General features: G+C 36.1%; 1 protein-coding gene across 2 annotated transcripts in view; it reads right to left on the bottom strand.

The window, feature by feature from the left end:
• Nucleotides 1-9041: 9041 nt before the first annotated feature.
• The window catches only part of LOC124619246 (protein FAM151B), a 381817-nt gene continuing 373971 nt past the window's right edge, over nucleotides 9042-16887 (bottom strand). For both annotated transcript variants that reach the window (XM_047145492.1, XM_047145493.1), the window contains exon 5: nucleotides 9042-14421. In XM_047145492.1, the coding sequence (XP_047001448.1) occupies nucleotides 14269-14421 (153 nt within the window). In that variant the 3' untranslated portion in view covers nucleotides 9042-14268. The remainder of the gene's footprint in view (nucleotides 14422-16887) is intronic.

The raw sequence follows: 16887 nt of genomic DNA, 5'->3' as shown, positions 1-16887 counted from the left end.
GAGACTTTTACATAAATCAAAAAATAGTGCCAATAATTAAAGAAAATATTCTGATAGAGGGGACAGATATAACTGACTGCCAATGTAAGTACCTGATCCAAGCGAAGAAATTAAGGAAGCTAGGCAGAAACTTCTTTAAGGCTGATGAAACTTCGGTGGACAATAACATTATTTATAGGAAATGTTGGAGGAGTCCTGGCATTTACAGCATTATGGGCAATGGTAGTGGATGCAACAGGATTATTGTGGTCAATATTAAATCAATATTGGTGTTTACCCAATGCACAGCTAATTTATAAAGCACGACGTGCAACAAAATACTACCGTGGGCAAATGAACTACAAAAATTTTTCAAATTGGTCTTTAAATATGTCTGCTTGTGTCTGTATGTGTGGATGGATATGTGCGTGTGTGCGAGTGTATACCTGTCCTTTTTTCCCCCTAAGGTAAGTCTTTCCGCTCCCGGGATTGGAATGACTCCTTACCCTCTCCCTTAAAACCCACTTCCTTTCGTCTTCCCCTCTCCTTCCCTCTTTCCTGATGAGGCAACAGTTTGTTGCGAAAGCTTGAATTTTGTGTGTGTGTTTGTGTTTGTTTGTGTGTCTATCGACCTGCCAGCGCTTTTGTTCGGTAAGTCACCTCATCTTTGTTTTTTATATATAGAAAAACAAAATTATTTGATTTAATTAAACAACATTAGCTGGAAGACAAAGTATTTGAAATTAATAAAATATTTGAAGCTCGTGGACACACTGTGCTCCAACTTTCACTGTATAACTGTGACTTAAATCCAATTGAACTAGCATGATCAACACAAAAAAATTTCGTCAGAGGAAGAAATATTCTTGGAGATATTTGCATAATGACGTCACGGCAGCAGGTGAAAGAAAATATGTAGCAATTTTCTGAATTTCCCTTTTTTATTCCAAACTAAATTTTTGCAGTAATAAAAAAAGCATATACAAACACTTGTCCCAGTTGTTACAGGTTTGAAACTATGACTCAAAATGAATGGAGTGCATACTGCCTCCATGTAGAGTAACTTGAAAGGGAGTTCTTGGTTAAGGATGAGATTATTGAAGACATACTGGGTGCCGTAGTTATTAATTTAGAAAGTGATGACGATGACAATAATGACAGTGACAATGTTGATGATGATGTCCTAAACGTGATGCATGTAAACAGGCAATGAATAATTTGTGTATGCTTTCAAACCCAACTATGTTCATAAACAATAAAGTTTCTTTTGGTAAAAATGTAGTACATGGTAGTAAAAGTGTTAAACAGTTTTCCAAGATAAATGCAGTCAAATGTGGTCCAAACCAATAAATACCCTTATCACTAGTCGTACAAAATCAGCAATAATTTAAGAACTTCATGCTAAAATTAATTAACTTTTTGCTAATAGAATGATATTCAATCACATAAAACTTTTGATGCTTATGGAACAGCAGCATTTTACTGTATTCTGTCACTAAATCTCTACCTTCATTACTATTGACCTGATTTTAAGATATATTGCTTAAAACATGTATTCTAAAGCTATCTTAGGCACAGCTGAAATTTCCTTTGAAACATGTACACCGATTCTGAACTACCATATAAAAATAATAGAAGGAAACATTCCACGTGGGAAAAATATAACTAAAAACAAAGATGATGTGACTTACCAAACGAAAGTGCTGGCATGTTGATAGACACACAAAGAAACACAAACATACACACAAAATTCTAGCTTTCGCAACCAACAGTTGCTTCGTCAGGAAAGAGGGAAGGAGAGGGACAGATGAAAGGATGTGGGTTTTAAGGGAGAGGGTAAGGAGTCATTCCAATCCCGGGAGCGGAAAGACTTACCTTAGGGGGAAAAAAGGACGGGTATACACTTGCACACACACACACACACACACACACACACATATCCATCCACACATATACAGACACAAGCAGACATATTCAAAGGCAAAGAGTTTGGGCAGAGATGTCAGTCGAGGCGGAAGTGCAGAGGCAAAGATGTTGATGAATGACAGGTGAGGTATGAGTGGCGGCAACTTGAAATTAGCGGAGATTGAGGCCTGGTGGATAACGGGAAGAGAGGATATATTGAAGAGCAAGTCCCCATCTCTGGAGTTCGGATAGGCTGGCGTTAGTGGGAAGTATCCAGATAACCCAGACGGTGTAACACTGTGCCAAAATGTGCTGGCCGTGCACCAAGGCATGTTTAGCCACAGGGTGATCGTCATGACCAACAAACACTGTCTGCCTGTGTTCATTCATGTGAATGGACAGTTTGTTGATGGTCATTCCCACATAGAACGCGTCACAGTGTAGGCAGGTCAGTTGGTAAATCACGTGGGTGCTTTCACACGTGGCTCTGCCTTTGATCATGTACACCTTCCGGGTTACAGGACTGGAGTAGGTGGTGGTGGGAGGGTGCATGGGACAGGTTTTACACCGGGAGCGGTTACAAGGGTAGGAGCCAGAGGGTAGGGAAGGTGGTTTGGGGATTTCATAGGGATAACCTACCCTTGTAACTGCCCCGGGAATGACCAGCAACAAACTGTCCATTCACATGAATGAACACAGGCAGACAGTGTTTGTTGGTAATGAGGATCACCCTGTGGCTAAACATGCCTTGGTGCATGGCCAGCACATCTTGGCACAGTGTTACACCGTCCGGGTTATCTGGATACTTCCCACTAACACCAACCTATCCGAACTCTGGAGATGGGAACTTGCTCTTCAATATATCCTCTTTTCCCGTTATCCACCAGGCCTCAATCTCCGATAATTTCAAGTTGCTGCCACTCATACCTCACCTGTCATTCAACAACATCTTTGCCTCTGCACTTCCACCTCGACTGACATCTCTGCCCAAACTCTTTGCCTTTGAATATGTCCGCTTGTGTCTGTATAAGTGTGGATGGATATGTGTGTGTGCGCGCGAGTGTATACCCATCCTTTTTTCCCCCTAAGATAAGTCTTTCCACTCCCGGGATTGGAATGACTCCTTACGCTCTCCCTTAAAACCCACATCCTTTCGTTTTTCCCTCTCCTTCCCTCTTTCCTGACGAAGCAACTGTTGGTTGTGAAAGCTAGAATTTTGTGTGTATGTTTGTGTTTCTTTGTGTGTCTATCGATGTGCCAGTGCTTTCGTTTGGTAAGTCACATCATCTTTGTTTCTACTATATAAAAATCATGACATACAAGATGCATTCACATATTAATTTTTATTTTTTGGCAAGAACTTCATTTGTTAATCTACAACAGAATTATCCTCTTCAAAATATTTCCCATTACATATTATACACTTATGGTAATACTTTTTCCATTTCCCAAAACACTTTTGGAACTGTTTCTTCAGGATAATTTATAGCTCTCTTAACTTTGTGTTTTTAATCTCATCTATGCTTGTAAATCTGATCCCCTTTAAGGCCTACTTTGAAATGTTTATACCACTTGTATGCCCTAGTTTTACACATAGCAGACTCACCAAAAGCAATATGTAACATTACTAAAAATTTAATACACATTATTCCATTCTTATAACAAAATGTAATACAGATTCTCTAATCTGTTTATATACAAAAGAATACTATAAAAACTATCAAAACTATACAAAACAATACTATCAAAACAAACATATCTTTTTTGACACCTGACAATAGACAGACTACCCAATATGCATAGCGTTGTACAGACACTATTCGGACATGTTTGTGAAGACAGTGACAAAAAGAATAGTGTGAATTGGACTAATAAAACACACGAAATGATAAATTTCTCACTAATTGTTAAACACTCTTCATGTTGCAAGAATTGTTACATTTCAACACAGACCTTCAAAGAAAACTTATACCTTTTTGTAGAAACATGGAATAAGAACAAGCCTTAAATTCTACAGATTGAGTGCACTATATGGGGTCTATTTTATGAATAACAGTAGAGGAACATGCATTCACATGAACAGGCATTCGGTTCTATGTTTCCAGAAGAATCCTGACTTCCATTTCTACAATAATATTATTTGGTCTATCATGCTGTGTTTTGGATAAAGCTGTGTCTTTCCTATTCCTTATGGTTTTAATGCATTTATCTAAAAGTAAACACTGCCAGAACATATCTGTACACATTATCACCACAGATTTAAAGTACACGGCACAGCAGGGATTGGTACTGTGTTGTGAAACAGGCTGCAAAAGCACTTGCTCTCTTGCTCTTGAGTTTACTGACAGACTATAACATACATGAAAAATTAAACACCAGTCCTGAGCATGATATAGTGAATTTCCCCTCAGTTATTGATTACATTGATCTTATCTTTGAAGAGAGACCTGCACAGCCACAGAGTGACAGCATGCAGGCAGACCCCACAATAGCTAATGAACAACATGACAAGAACAACCACCACGACTGGCAGCCATATCTCCCTTGCAGCAATTCCAACAGGAACTAATTTTGTAATGGTAAGGAATAAAAATTCAAGTAAGGATATAAAAATAACCAAGGAGGGAATTTCAACTGGTCAGGATTTAATGGCCAGAAACGTTATAGTCAGCAAGTGCACAGTGCGCCGAAAACTAGGCACGACGTCCTGAATGGCAACTTGCAGGGGCAGATGTAACTGGGTGACAAAATAATCTGTTACTGCCTGACTATAACTAGTACAATCAAAATTATGTTTCAAATAGCGGCCAGGGGCAACAAAATTTTGAATCAAGAGAAGCACAAGATACTAACTGGTGAAACCAGATGCATAAGGTGCACATAGTTGAGGTTACCGCTACCGAGGTCTGTGCTCAGAGTAATTTGGAAAACTCGAACCAGTCTCAATAGGCCCTATTCAATGACTGATAATTGGGCTGGGGGCATGGGACTAGTTAAAACCTGTTTTGTTAGATATGACAACTGTGGTGATATCAAAGATGACCTGCATCAGGAGCATATTAGCAACTGTCTAGTTGAAAATGAAGATGCAGTACAAGCAGTAATCAATGCACAAATATTTGCTTTAGTACTGGACGCTGGAGTTACCATGAATATAATTTCCCAAGGTCTGTTTGATCAATTATTCCTTTTTTTTTAAGGCCAGTAGTAAACTGCCGTATTGGCATATACACCTTTAGGAATAGGAAGTAGTAAGCACAAACTGACATTGATAAGCTGAAGTGTCATTTCATTGTGAACGACCAACAATAATCAGTAAACCTAGTCAAGTCAAATGGCAGAGAAACCAAACCAAGACACATTATTGACATTTGAACACAATTCTTCTATCCTACCATCATGTTTGTAAACACACAGGGAATTGAACAATCACATGAAGAGGAAATAGGCCCTGAGATCATGCACGGCAATGTAAATTAGTCAGTGTGTCTTATGGAAGAACAAAAGGAAGAACTGCAGGAGCTTTTAATGTATTATGCTCATGTTTTTAAATGATGTCCTGGTATAAATCAAAGGTTACAAATACAAAATGGAGGTGTACCCACGTAAAACCTTCTGCCTTTTGTCTTATCCCATTTCATGGGCCAAGAAGAAGGCTGTGAGGAAAGAAATCAATAGAATGTCAAATTGGGAAATAATACAATCATCATTATATCCACAATGTGCCCATTCTGATCATTAAAAAATCATACAGTAGTGTCTGCCTCAAGCTTTGATGCACAAGGAATAAATAACATTATCATGCCTGTCAGTATGCAAACTGACAATCTCAAAGAACAACTTCTAAAATTCCATAACATTAAGTGCCTCACCATAATGTATCTCTGACATCATACTGGAAAATTGCACTATGTGAAGGTAGCCGTAAGTACACTACCTTTATATATGGGGGCAGAAGATATGAGTCCTGTGTTCTCCCTTTTGGTTTAAACATCAGTGCAGGCATTTCATTTCTGCTTATTCTTGTCCATAACATTTCCTGTAGACCTGTAGAAATATCCTAGTAAACTTGTCAGAGGCATAGCTAAACATAGTTATGCAGGCTTATTGCAATTTCTTTCCTCAGCATCTGCAATGAAGGATACTTGTGTCGGGTGTGATGTATGAAAACAAAACTCATGCATCAGGGTGATAATGTTGTATGCAACTATTTTGTCAATAATGGAAAATGAGGTTGAAAAAAAGACACCGTGTGTACTGTTAAAGTAAGATGAGACTATGAATACAGATTTTTCACAAATGAACATTCAAAAGGGTAACGCACAAGAGCAAAATGTCATAAAAATGATAATGTATAAACTGAAAAATGTTATATGACATAAAATCATAAGAAATGTGCATAATATTAATTGTCTTGTATGTATATTTTCTGTACACTGTTTATGTAAATTTTTGTAAAATATTTATGTCAAGAAATGTAAATGCCATTTGAAAATGTATATGTATGGAGAATGAAATATGAAAAACTGGCATGTCAATATATTTTAAATGTACATTATTGTACAGTAATGAAATGTAAAAACTATGTATATGATGCAATGTAAAGCTGAATATGTTTTCCAGGTCTACATATGTGACCTAATAACTGTAAATGAGCTACGAACATTTTGTGAGGGTTTGTGATCCATAATGCCATTCCCATAAAGAAATGTATGCCAGTGCTGGGCAGTAATGAACATTTATAACATTGGTGGACTTGCATATCAACAAGATGCTCTACCACAAAGAGGGTATGGTAATGAATAAAGGCATTGGAGGCTTACCTTGAACCTATTCTAGTGTCTTCAGGAAGCTTATAGTGTGAACTTGGTTCAAGTATTGAAACATGTGGATTATGACAGGAACAAATGCCTGGGCCATGAATGATGAATCTTCTTGCCACAGCACCTACGGTTCTGCTATGACAAGCCTCAGCACACCACATCGCAGCAGTGGGATGAACACTTTTCTTGACTTTGGGTAAATAAATGAAATTGTAGCACACTCATGGACAGCTCAGCTTAACTACAGTGTTAACAAACTCAAGTGCTTGTGGAGCATACATCATGTGAGGTACACGAGCTGGACAATGTCACTACAGCAGCAGTTACATTCCAATAATCAAATTACAGACTCTGAATTCAAATGCACCTGTTGACACAACACTTAAAATTTGTTTTGTAAGTAATAGTAGTAATAATTTGTAATGTGTATATTAAACAAAATTAGATACATATGTTATGCAATGCACATTATGGGAGTAAATGAAGTAAACTTGGCCATAAGTAAAGGTCACAGGGCCCTGACTGGCCAAAAGTTTCAAGCACAAAAAAGGTGCAGATTGTAATGCACCACCATTGTATACTGACATTCAGTGATGGTGGGCAGGGGACTATACATATAAATAAATACTTGTAATGATTCTTATTCATACCTCAATGATATCATAGGGAGGTATGATTATATCTGAGTGAGCTCTTTTTATGTACCTCAATTGTTTTGTTCTGTACCTTTTGAGCTGGTGCGGTAAAGACATATGTACTTTCACTCTCCCAATGCCGTGTGACTAGGGCTTCCTGTTGGGTAGACCATTTGCCGGGTGCAAGTCTTTCGATTTGACGCCACTTTGGCAACTTGCAAATTGATGGGGATGAAATGATGATGATTAGGACAACACAGCACCCATTCCCTGAGTGGAGAAAATCTTCGACCCAGCCGGGAATCGAACCTGGGCCCTTAGGAATGACATTCTGTTGCACTGACCACTCAGCTACCGGGGGCTGACATTATGTTAATTAAAAGTTATAGTATGCAGAAGTCACAAGTTTTCATTCTCCTACTGAGCTACATCCTAATCTCCACATTTGAGTGCAATGAGGACTTGCATTTTTAAAAAGACCTCTTTGGAGAAGAAGTCAACATGAAAAGAGAATAGCTGACACAGCTGTGCTGCCATTGTTGTACAAAATTGGGAAGATGAGGTAAATATCAAGCCATACACCAAAAGTCAAAAGAATGAATCTTCACTCAACGTTCCAGAATTGCCACAATGTTTGTTAACCTGCTCACATCTATACCTGTGTGCATTTCTGGACTTACAATTTCTGGTGTGGCTACACATGAATTACTATAACTATGTCAGATCTGAACAATTCACATTATCACTCTCCCTAACCACTATAATATGAAAAGAAGTATTTGTGGAATCATCTGAGAGGTGGAGATCGATGTCTAGGAAGGTGATTCATTGAGCTGGCAAGGACCAGGTGAAGTAGAATTGGGAGCAGGTGTTGAGGTTACGGGGGAGAGAGTTAAGGCTGTCCTTACAATGATTTCAGATCATGAACATGTCAGTAATGAGTCTGAACAAGACGAGGTATTCTAGGTGTTGACTGGATAGGAAGAATTCCTCCAGATGGTCCATAATAAGTTGGCATGTGATAGTGGCACGCAAGTACCTGTGGCATTACCACAGACTTGTTTATTGTTTTGGTCTTCAAAAGTAAAATGTTATTATGAAGTGAATATCAGTAATAAAATTGAATACATGCATGAAGTACATCCTGATTATTTTTGGTATTATTACAAAAGCATTTAATTTTATTGCAACTGGATATAAATAATATGAGTGAGGTTCCAGGATGGAGACTGACATGGAAATGTAGTCTGAGAACATGAGTCAAGGAGTAATATGCGAGTCAATCCTGGTAACAGCAACTGATGAGATTTAGGTACCTAATGAATTACTGAGGTACTGCTGAACAGATCCCACCAAGTTGTAAAGGAACAATGATGAGGGACTGAAAATCACTCAGGAAGAGATCAGGTTCTCTATTTACAGCTCAAAGCAATAAGTCGTAAGAAATCAAGATACTAATGCAAAACTGTTATAATTATATGTACAGGCTCTCTAACTTTTTGTTAGTATGTGAGGTAGTGGTTCTTTATTTGCAAAGCAGTAAAGTTATCTTGGCTTTGTCTTAACACACATACTTGCTTACAAGAAATTTTGTTAACAATATGGTCATCTTATATCTTTATCCATCAGTTCTTTTATTAGTATACTTAAAACAAAGTGAGTTGATAATGGTTACAGGTATTTCATAAGTAAAAGCAGATTTTGTATCAAATATTTATTATAATTCCATCAAATAGCACTTTATACATCACACCACTGACCAAATTGGGTCAAGTACATATCTTTTCAGGTAGTTGCATCGAGTACTTGAAGTGAGAACTGTGATTTACACCAGTCTCTTAATTTATGATATTACTATAATGATAAAAGCTATAGTATAGTGCAGTCTAAGAAAAATGCAGACATTTCCATTATTATTATTTATTAGATAATTTTAACACATATTAAAAATAGTGCATCTGACATAAACAACTAGTTACCATGATTTCACAACATTCAAAAGATTAAGTTAACTTCTGATCCCATATTACCATGATTTACTTTAGTCTTTGAAGCTGATTTTTCACAATAACAGAAGATAAAATGTCTGTCCTGGCTACATAATTCTTAAAATAATGCTAATAGAACTAGTTCTATCATTTACAATCTTATGAAGCATTTCATAGACTGCTAGTGACACGAAGAAAAACAAACCGTATAACAAAAGCATGGTAGCCTACACCATGTGTTTTGAATGAGTTTTTTATTGCAGAAGTATTACAAGTCCTGATAGAATGCCAATTAATTTGAAACCTTTGAATAAGTATTCTTACATACCGAATACAAGTATTTTGCTCCAACATAACCAGAATGAGCAAATTGTCCAGGTGTCATCTTTATTTTTCAGTACTGATATCAAAAATGTTTTCAGTGTTTTCAAAGTTTTTCCTTATACAGCATATTCTGCTCACAGTTCCTTCTGTTCTTACGATGCATTCAGTTAATTATCTATTTAATTTCTTCTAGGATTGTTCTTGGACTTATTTGTTGGCTTCAGCATTACAACCGTGATCTATTTCTGCCACACTTCATGTTTTCTCTGTTGCTCAATATGATATGTGGCTGAATGCCACAAATTTACCTCAACACACTCTGGGTTTCGAAGGACAGTGTTATTACAGCATTAAACACCAAATCTTATTGTTCATGAAGCAATGAAAAAATTTTAGTCAGGTGTTAATAGTTTTTTGGTTCTTTCTTTCATAACTAAATATAAACTACGAACCACTGATGGGAGAACTTGAATGTAATTCTCCTGTTGAGTTCAGCCCTGAACCACTATCACTTGTAAAGTACCTGGATGTCCGCAACACAAGCCGAGAAGTTAGTGTGAAGTACATGGCAGATGAAAGAAAAACAGGTATTACATGAGCTGAAATGTAACTTACTTTCACTTGTTTACCGTGAAACTTTCAATTACTGAATCAGGAGTCATCAGTTTTAAGAAAAAATCAATTAATGTCAGCAAACATTCTGAATGCACTCATATACTAATGTAAGCCCAATAATTTGACAAAAACAGATGCAGAAGTAACAGTAAATCCAGAATATACTTCTTGTAGGTTACCATAGCTTTTATGAAACAGTTTGAAGTTTTTATACAAATTAGGATGTTTTATTGCAAAAAGACACCACACTGACAAATCTACAACATACAAAGTTAACGGAATCTGTTGCATAATACTTTACTATATTTTTGTCTATGACTATAGATTCTGACAAATAGCTTTTACACAGACTCAGTATCACATTTTCTTTAATATTACAATAAACATCAGCAACAACAATAGAAGTCAGAAACACACATATTCTATAAGATAGCCACAATGCTGTAGGGACATTGCATCACGAGTTAAGAGAGAATTTATAAGCACACACATTTTTCACCAAACAAGAAAGTACAGTATAAATCTGCAGATAATACAGCCACCCAGAACAAAACAACAAGTGGCTGTTTCTTCAACCCTAAAAGGGAAAACAGAGTAAAACTCTGGCTGTTGATAAACAAACATATTTAGTACATTAAAAAATGTAGAACAATTTCTCTTTGGCTCTAAAAAAGTTGCATGCAATTAATATATTTTTGTCATATTTTAATCATGCTGATATTTAGCACAAAACATAGTATGTACAGTACATTTTCTGCCGAAAGACAATTGTTGTTCAGTTTACCTTTCATAATACAAGAACAACACTATCATGTCTGATTTAACATGGAAGTTGTTAGAAAGAATGAACAATCTGAGTAGCTTCAATGCTCAAGATGTCATTCCAAACATAGTTGGTGTATTTCCACCTGTTGAATGTAGAAAATAATTTTGTCCGATTGGTCACCCGCCTTTACATTGTTTTTATTAATAATCTGATTTATATTCTGTGATGCCACAGCATGTATTTAAATTGTAATATTTGCTTGTGGTAGTAAATAGCTAACAAAGCCACATGATGCCCAAATAAAATTAGATTAAAATTGCCACATGTTACACACACAAATAAATAACAGATCACTTATTAACAATGACTATATGTAGCAAAGGATTAAGTACATAAGCACACAAAAAAACCAATTTGTTGCAAAAGTTGTAATAGGAAAAGTTGAGTTTAAATTTACTTTCCTGTTCTTGATCAGCTGACAATGTTGATAAAAATCAAAATCCAGTAAATCTCTTCTCAAATGGCAGAAGATTGTGGGCTAATACTTCTGATTTCCTTACAACTGCTCTCTTTTGTTTCTAATCTTTGCCAGCTAAGTTAAAGCCATCACCTGATTCTTCACATACAGAAACAAGAAAAATTTGAACTAAAACATTACAGTTGTTTTCAAGGACAAGAAAGAGTGGATTTGATACAGACAAAAACTCGACGCTTTAAATCAGTATTGTTATATGGTAAAAGGAAAAATTTTGAACCAAGTACTTAGAGCCTACATTTAACTATGGAGCAGCTACTGTACAGCATTGCCAAAAACTGTATGATTTAAATGCTCATTTGGGACACTTGTTATCACACATATTGTCCTATTTGTAGAAAAATACTTCTCTGGACCTCTGCTTATGTATCAACCTGTCAGCATACCAAGCTGGTATTTACACACCGATACAAGCAACAGAGCAATATTGTGAAAAGGAATTCTTTATACTGAATACCATGTTTGTATAACAATAATAAACTAAGTTATGTTTCTGGAATAACAAAAAGAAATTAGAATTGTGATTTGTAGAGCTATGTTGATGTGTATGAAGCTCACAATAACTTAAGTGAGTTTTTTCTCATCTCAAACTAATTTATGTGACATTAAATGTTGTTAGATGCTGTTTGGCATATTGAAGAAAGTATCAGTAAGTACTCAGTTCATTAATTTTAGCATCATAATTGTATCACTGAATCCTTTGATTGTGAAGTTTAGCTATTGCATACTGTTATTATTAAAAATCTTTCTTGTTAAAAACATTTGCATAGGCCTATCTTACCAATATTGGGAAATGAACATAAATACTTCACATCATTTTAATGAGAAATATTGTGATTAGGGATGTTAATTCCTTTGTTAATGAAGAGCACATCAAAATACACCTGCAGATTAAGGTACCAATGTTATTTCTTTTTAGTGTTATGAGAACAGGTTACACTAACAATGTCTCAAATCACACATTTTCCTATAACCCCATTGCAAATAATTTATCTAGAGAACCATTCTCGATATCTGAATTCACACAAATTCTGTCATACTTGATTTAGAAAGCAGCTTAGACTTATTAGCAGAACAAGCCTCTCCTGCCAATGCAATGTAGATACAATGAGTACAAACACTAGATGTGATACATATAACACTGAACTGACACTTCATGGTCTCTTTTTCCCTATTTTCTGTGAAATGGTGGCTACGGTTGGACATCATATGTCTGTTACATGGCTAAATTAGTAAACTGATGAATTTTTGCTGTTGTTAAGGAGTACCTCTGATGAATAAAATGAAAACATTCACTATATTGTTACATTACTGATATTTTATACATCTGGATGCACTTACAATTTATTAAATATTTTTACAGTAAAAACTGTCCAATCCAAAGCATTCTTTCCAGACTGTATAGCAGCTTCATATTGTTCATTGAATTGTTTCATACTTTTATAAAGACCCAAGCTTTCATTTCTTCTGGTCTCTATAAAGCTATGCTGCTTTTAAAAAAATCATCTCATATTACACTTTAATGAAGATTTTTTAAAGAGAGAAATATTAAATGATTTAAGATTTCAGGGCCAAAATAAAAAGAATTAAATACACAAGTAAAATGTAGAGAGAACTGAAAATATTTATTTATATACAGAGAACAATTACTGGCCACAAAAATGATCTGTTACAACATATAACCATTTTCTTTTACACTGATTTCTATGTACTGCGGTTAGTAACTCTTTCAGAAGCATGGGATATGATGAATATTATGAGAAATTAACATATTTCTACTTTGCAAATATAATTTTGCCGCATTCTACTGTTGTGCAGTCCAAATCTTACAGTGTATGAGGTCTGTGTCAAGTTTGGTAAACTCTGCAATAGGAGTATTTTGCACTTTGTGCAGTCAGTACAAAGCTTAAATTTCCTCTCACAACATATTTATGAATACAGCTGAAAGCATATCTAGGTATAGCTTATCTACATTATTTGCTCTCAACATTTCAAACTTGCAGACACAAAGAAAACAAAACATTTTTTTATCTATATTGCTGATGTAAAGCCCTTACTTTTGTACAGGAAATAAGGGAACCAAGCAGCAGCAATCTCAAATATGGCAAACAGGGATAGCAAGTTTCATCCAATGAAACAGGTATAGATAATGGTAGTAGTAAATTAGCCAAACATATTGAAGTTATTTATTATACACTTGATGCTCTAACGTAATTAGTGCTGATGATTGATGCTGACTCATTCTCTCTTCTTTTTCACTTTAGGCGAACAGGCTCTTGGTAAAACAATTTACATAATAGACAAACTCATCTGCACTGGACACTGATTAACACAAAAGATTCTCAGATCACAGATACAAAAATCTTTGCCTCATTCTTTTTCATAACAAAACTACGAAAACCATTTAAATTGATATGAGGGGAATGTTTATACTATAAATACTTCTAACATACTTACTATAAGCTCTAATCATAGAGGAATTGCATTAATGACTGTAAATATTACACTTTTGGCTTCACACAAAAAAGGTTTGATCTCAATCATGGGATATATTTAATACTATCCATAACAATTGGTTCACATATTACCAAGAATTCAGCAAGAAGCAACATTCGAGCAGAAAATTTTTAAAATAACATTGACTCAAAGGACCTCTTACTGGAAATCCTTAAACAGTTCAGCAGTGCCTATAAATGATTTACTGAAGTCTGCACAGAGCAAGGGTGAAGGGAAGGACAATAAGAGAGATTATTATTCCAACGCTGCTGCTGCTTGATCCTGGAGTTGTGGTGTTCAGAACTTGACCACGTAAAGGTTCTGGCAAATCCACATAAATGCGCCTCTTGCTCACCTGCAATATATAGAAAAACAGGATAAAGCTACATCCCTACAAATAGTACGAATTTCAGCACTTCCTTTACTTCAGAACAAATGACTTGTGGTACTTCAATTCACACAATGAAACATCAATACAATAAATACTACTCACATTACAAATACAATCATGGCAAAACACAGAAAATAACTCAATGGGGTAGAAAATACACAACTTTTTAATGAACAAAAATTATGCACCCCTTACAAAAATATACACAAAAATTATGCACCCCTTACAAAAATATACAGATAAAATTAATCTTGTGCGCGTGCACACACACACACACACACACACACACACACACACATCATTCCCCCTACTCCTTAAGAAGCAGGTTGCAAATAAGAAAACTAAGAAGACAAACGGAAAAATAAAAAATATCATATGTCATACTATTAAACAATATGTGCAGGAATACATCATTTTGGTACATACATTCAAATGATGATGACAGGTTGCCAGTTTCAGAATTTAAGTTGCTGCTATCTGGTTGTAAATATAAGAATAATAGGATACTTTACCCTCTGTGTACACAAAATATTTATTATTATAAGCTGTTAGGCATATGTGCCCGAGCTTTCTTACATCCCTCTTGATCCAGATTTTTTAAATATTATTCCCCTCCATCAGCGCTAAAGTTTATATCACTCCTGCTTTCTATGTTCCACTTGTGGTGACCTGTAATTGAACATTCCTCATCTGCCATACACATTGTTACTTATGCAACATATAAAGTTACTCTGCTATAAAAGGTCCAGTGAATTGCAGCATCAGAGTAACTACGGCTATTCTAGACTGAGTGAAGTGGTGCAGTAGTACAACAATGGATTCAGATTCATCAGGATGGTGGTTCAAATTCCCAACTAGCCATTCCTAAATTCCTTGTGGCTAAAGCGCAGATAATCTGCATCAAAATGACTCAGCCAATTTCCTTCCCCAATCCAATTACATGATCTGTGTCTCTATATGGTTTCATCATTAAGCTCTGATGTCACTTCCAACCTCTCCTTATTTCAGAAATTGTGATCTGCTTATGTATAAGGGGCAATCAAATGTAAACGAGACAAGTGGAAAAAAAGTAAGTGAACTGTTTATTATTTTAAAAGTAATCACCATAACTGTCAATACATTTACCCCACTGTGAGGCAACCAGTCAATACCTTCCTGGATAAAATGCCTGTAGTTGCCTATGGAACCATGATTTTACTCAGGTGCACATCTCTTCATCCAATGCAAATCAATAACCATGAATGTATTTCTTCAGGGCTCCAAAAATATGGAAATCACATGAGGAGAGATCAGGACTGTATGGAGGATGTGTAAGAGCTTCCCAGAAAAACTTCTAAAGTATAGTTGAAACAATAGGTCACATAAGCTCCTCCTCTGACTGCAAGGGCCTGCTGCTCATTGACTTTCTGGTTCACAGTGTCACAATATTTGTACATGAACAATGTACATGTACATGGACAATTTCCAAAAATTGAAGCACCCCATGTAGTCCAAATGCTCAGGAAAATTAATGGATGGCATCATTCTGTTGCATGATACTGCCCGCTCATATGATGCCAAGGTTGTTTTGACTATGCTACAATGCTTCACATGAAAAGGTGCCAACTTGGGTGCAGCCACGGTTCTGGGTATAGTCATGGTTCTGTAGAGAAGTGCAAACATTTTTCATGAAGCCATTGACCAGCTTGTCTCACAGTGAAGTAAATGTCTTAACAATTGTGATGATTTTGTTGTGGTCTTCAGTCCTGAGACTGGTTTAATGCAGCTCTCAATGCTACTCAATCCTGTGCAAGCTTCTTCATCTCCCAGTATCTACTGCAACCTACATCCTTCTGAATCTACTTGGTGTGTTAATCCCTTTGTCTCCCTCTGCAATTTTTACCCTCCACGCTGCCCTCCAATACTAAATTGGTGATCCCTTGATGTCTCAGAACATGTCCTACCAACCGATCCCTTCTTCTAGTCAAGTTACGCCACAAACTTCTCTTCTCCCCAATCCTATTCAATACCTCCTCATTAGTTATATGATCTACCCATCTAATCTTCAGCATTTGTCTGTAGCACCACATTTTGAAAGCTTCTATTCTCTTCTTGTCTAAACTATTTATCGTCCATCTTTCACTTCCATACATGGCTACACTCCATACGAATACTTTCAGAAACGACTTCCTGACACTTAAATCAATACTGGATGTTAACAAATTTCTCTTCTTCAGAAACCATTTCCTTCCCATTGCCAGTCTACATTTTATATCCTCTCTACTTGCTCCTCAAATAGCAAAACTCCTTTACTACTTTAAGTGTCTCATTTCCTAATCTAATACCCTCAGCATCACCCGACTTAATTCGACTACATTCCATTATCCTCATTTTGCTTTTGTTGATGTTCATCTTATATCCTCCTTTCAAGACACTATCCATTCCATTCAA

The sequence above is a fragment of the Schistocerca americana genome, chromosome 6 (genome assembly GCF_021461395.2).
Source record: "Schistocerca americana isolate TAMUIC-IGC-003095 chromosome 6, iqSchAmer2.1, whole genome shotgun sequence".
Taxonomy (NCBI): Eukaryota; Metazoa; Arthropoda; class Insecta; order Orthoptera; family Acrididae; genus Schistocerca; species Schistocerca americana.
The sequence above is the reverse complement of the archived record's forward strand: the minus strand, read 5'-3'. Positions and strand labels throughout refer to the sequence as shown.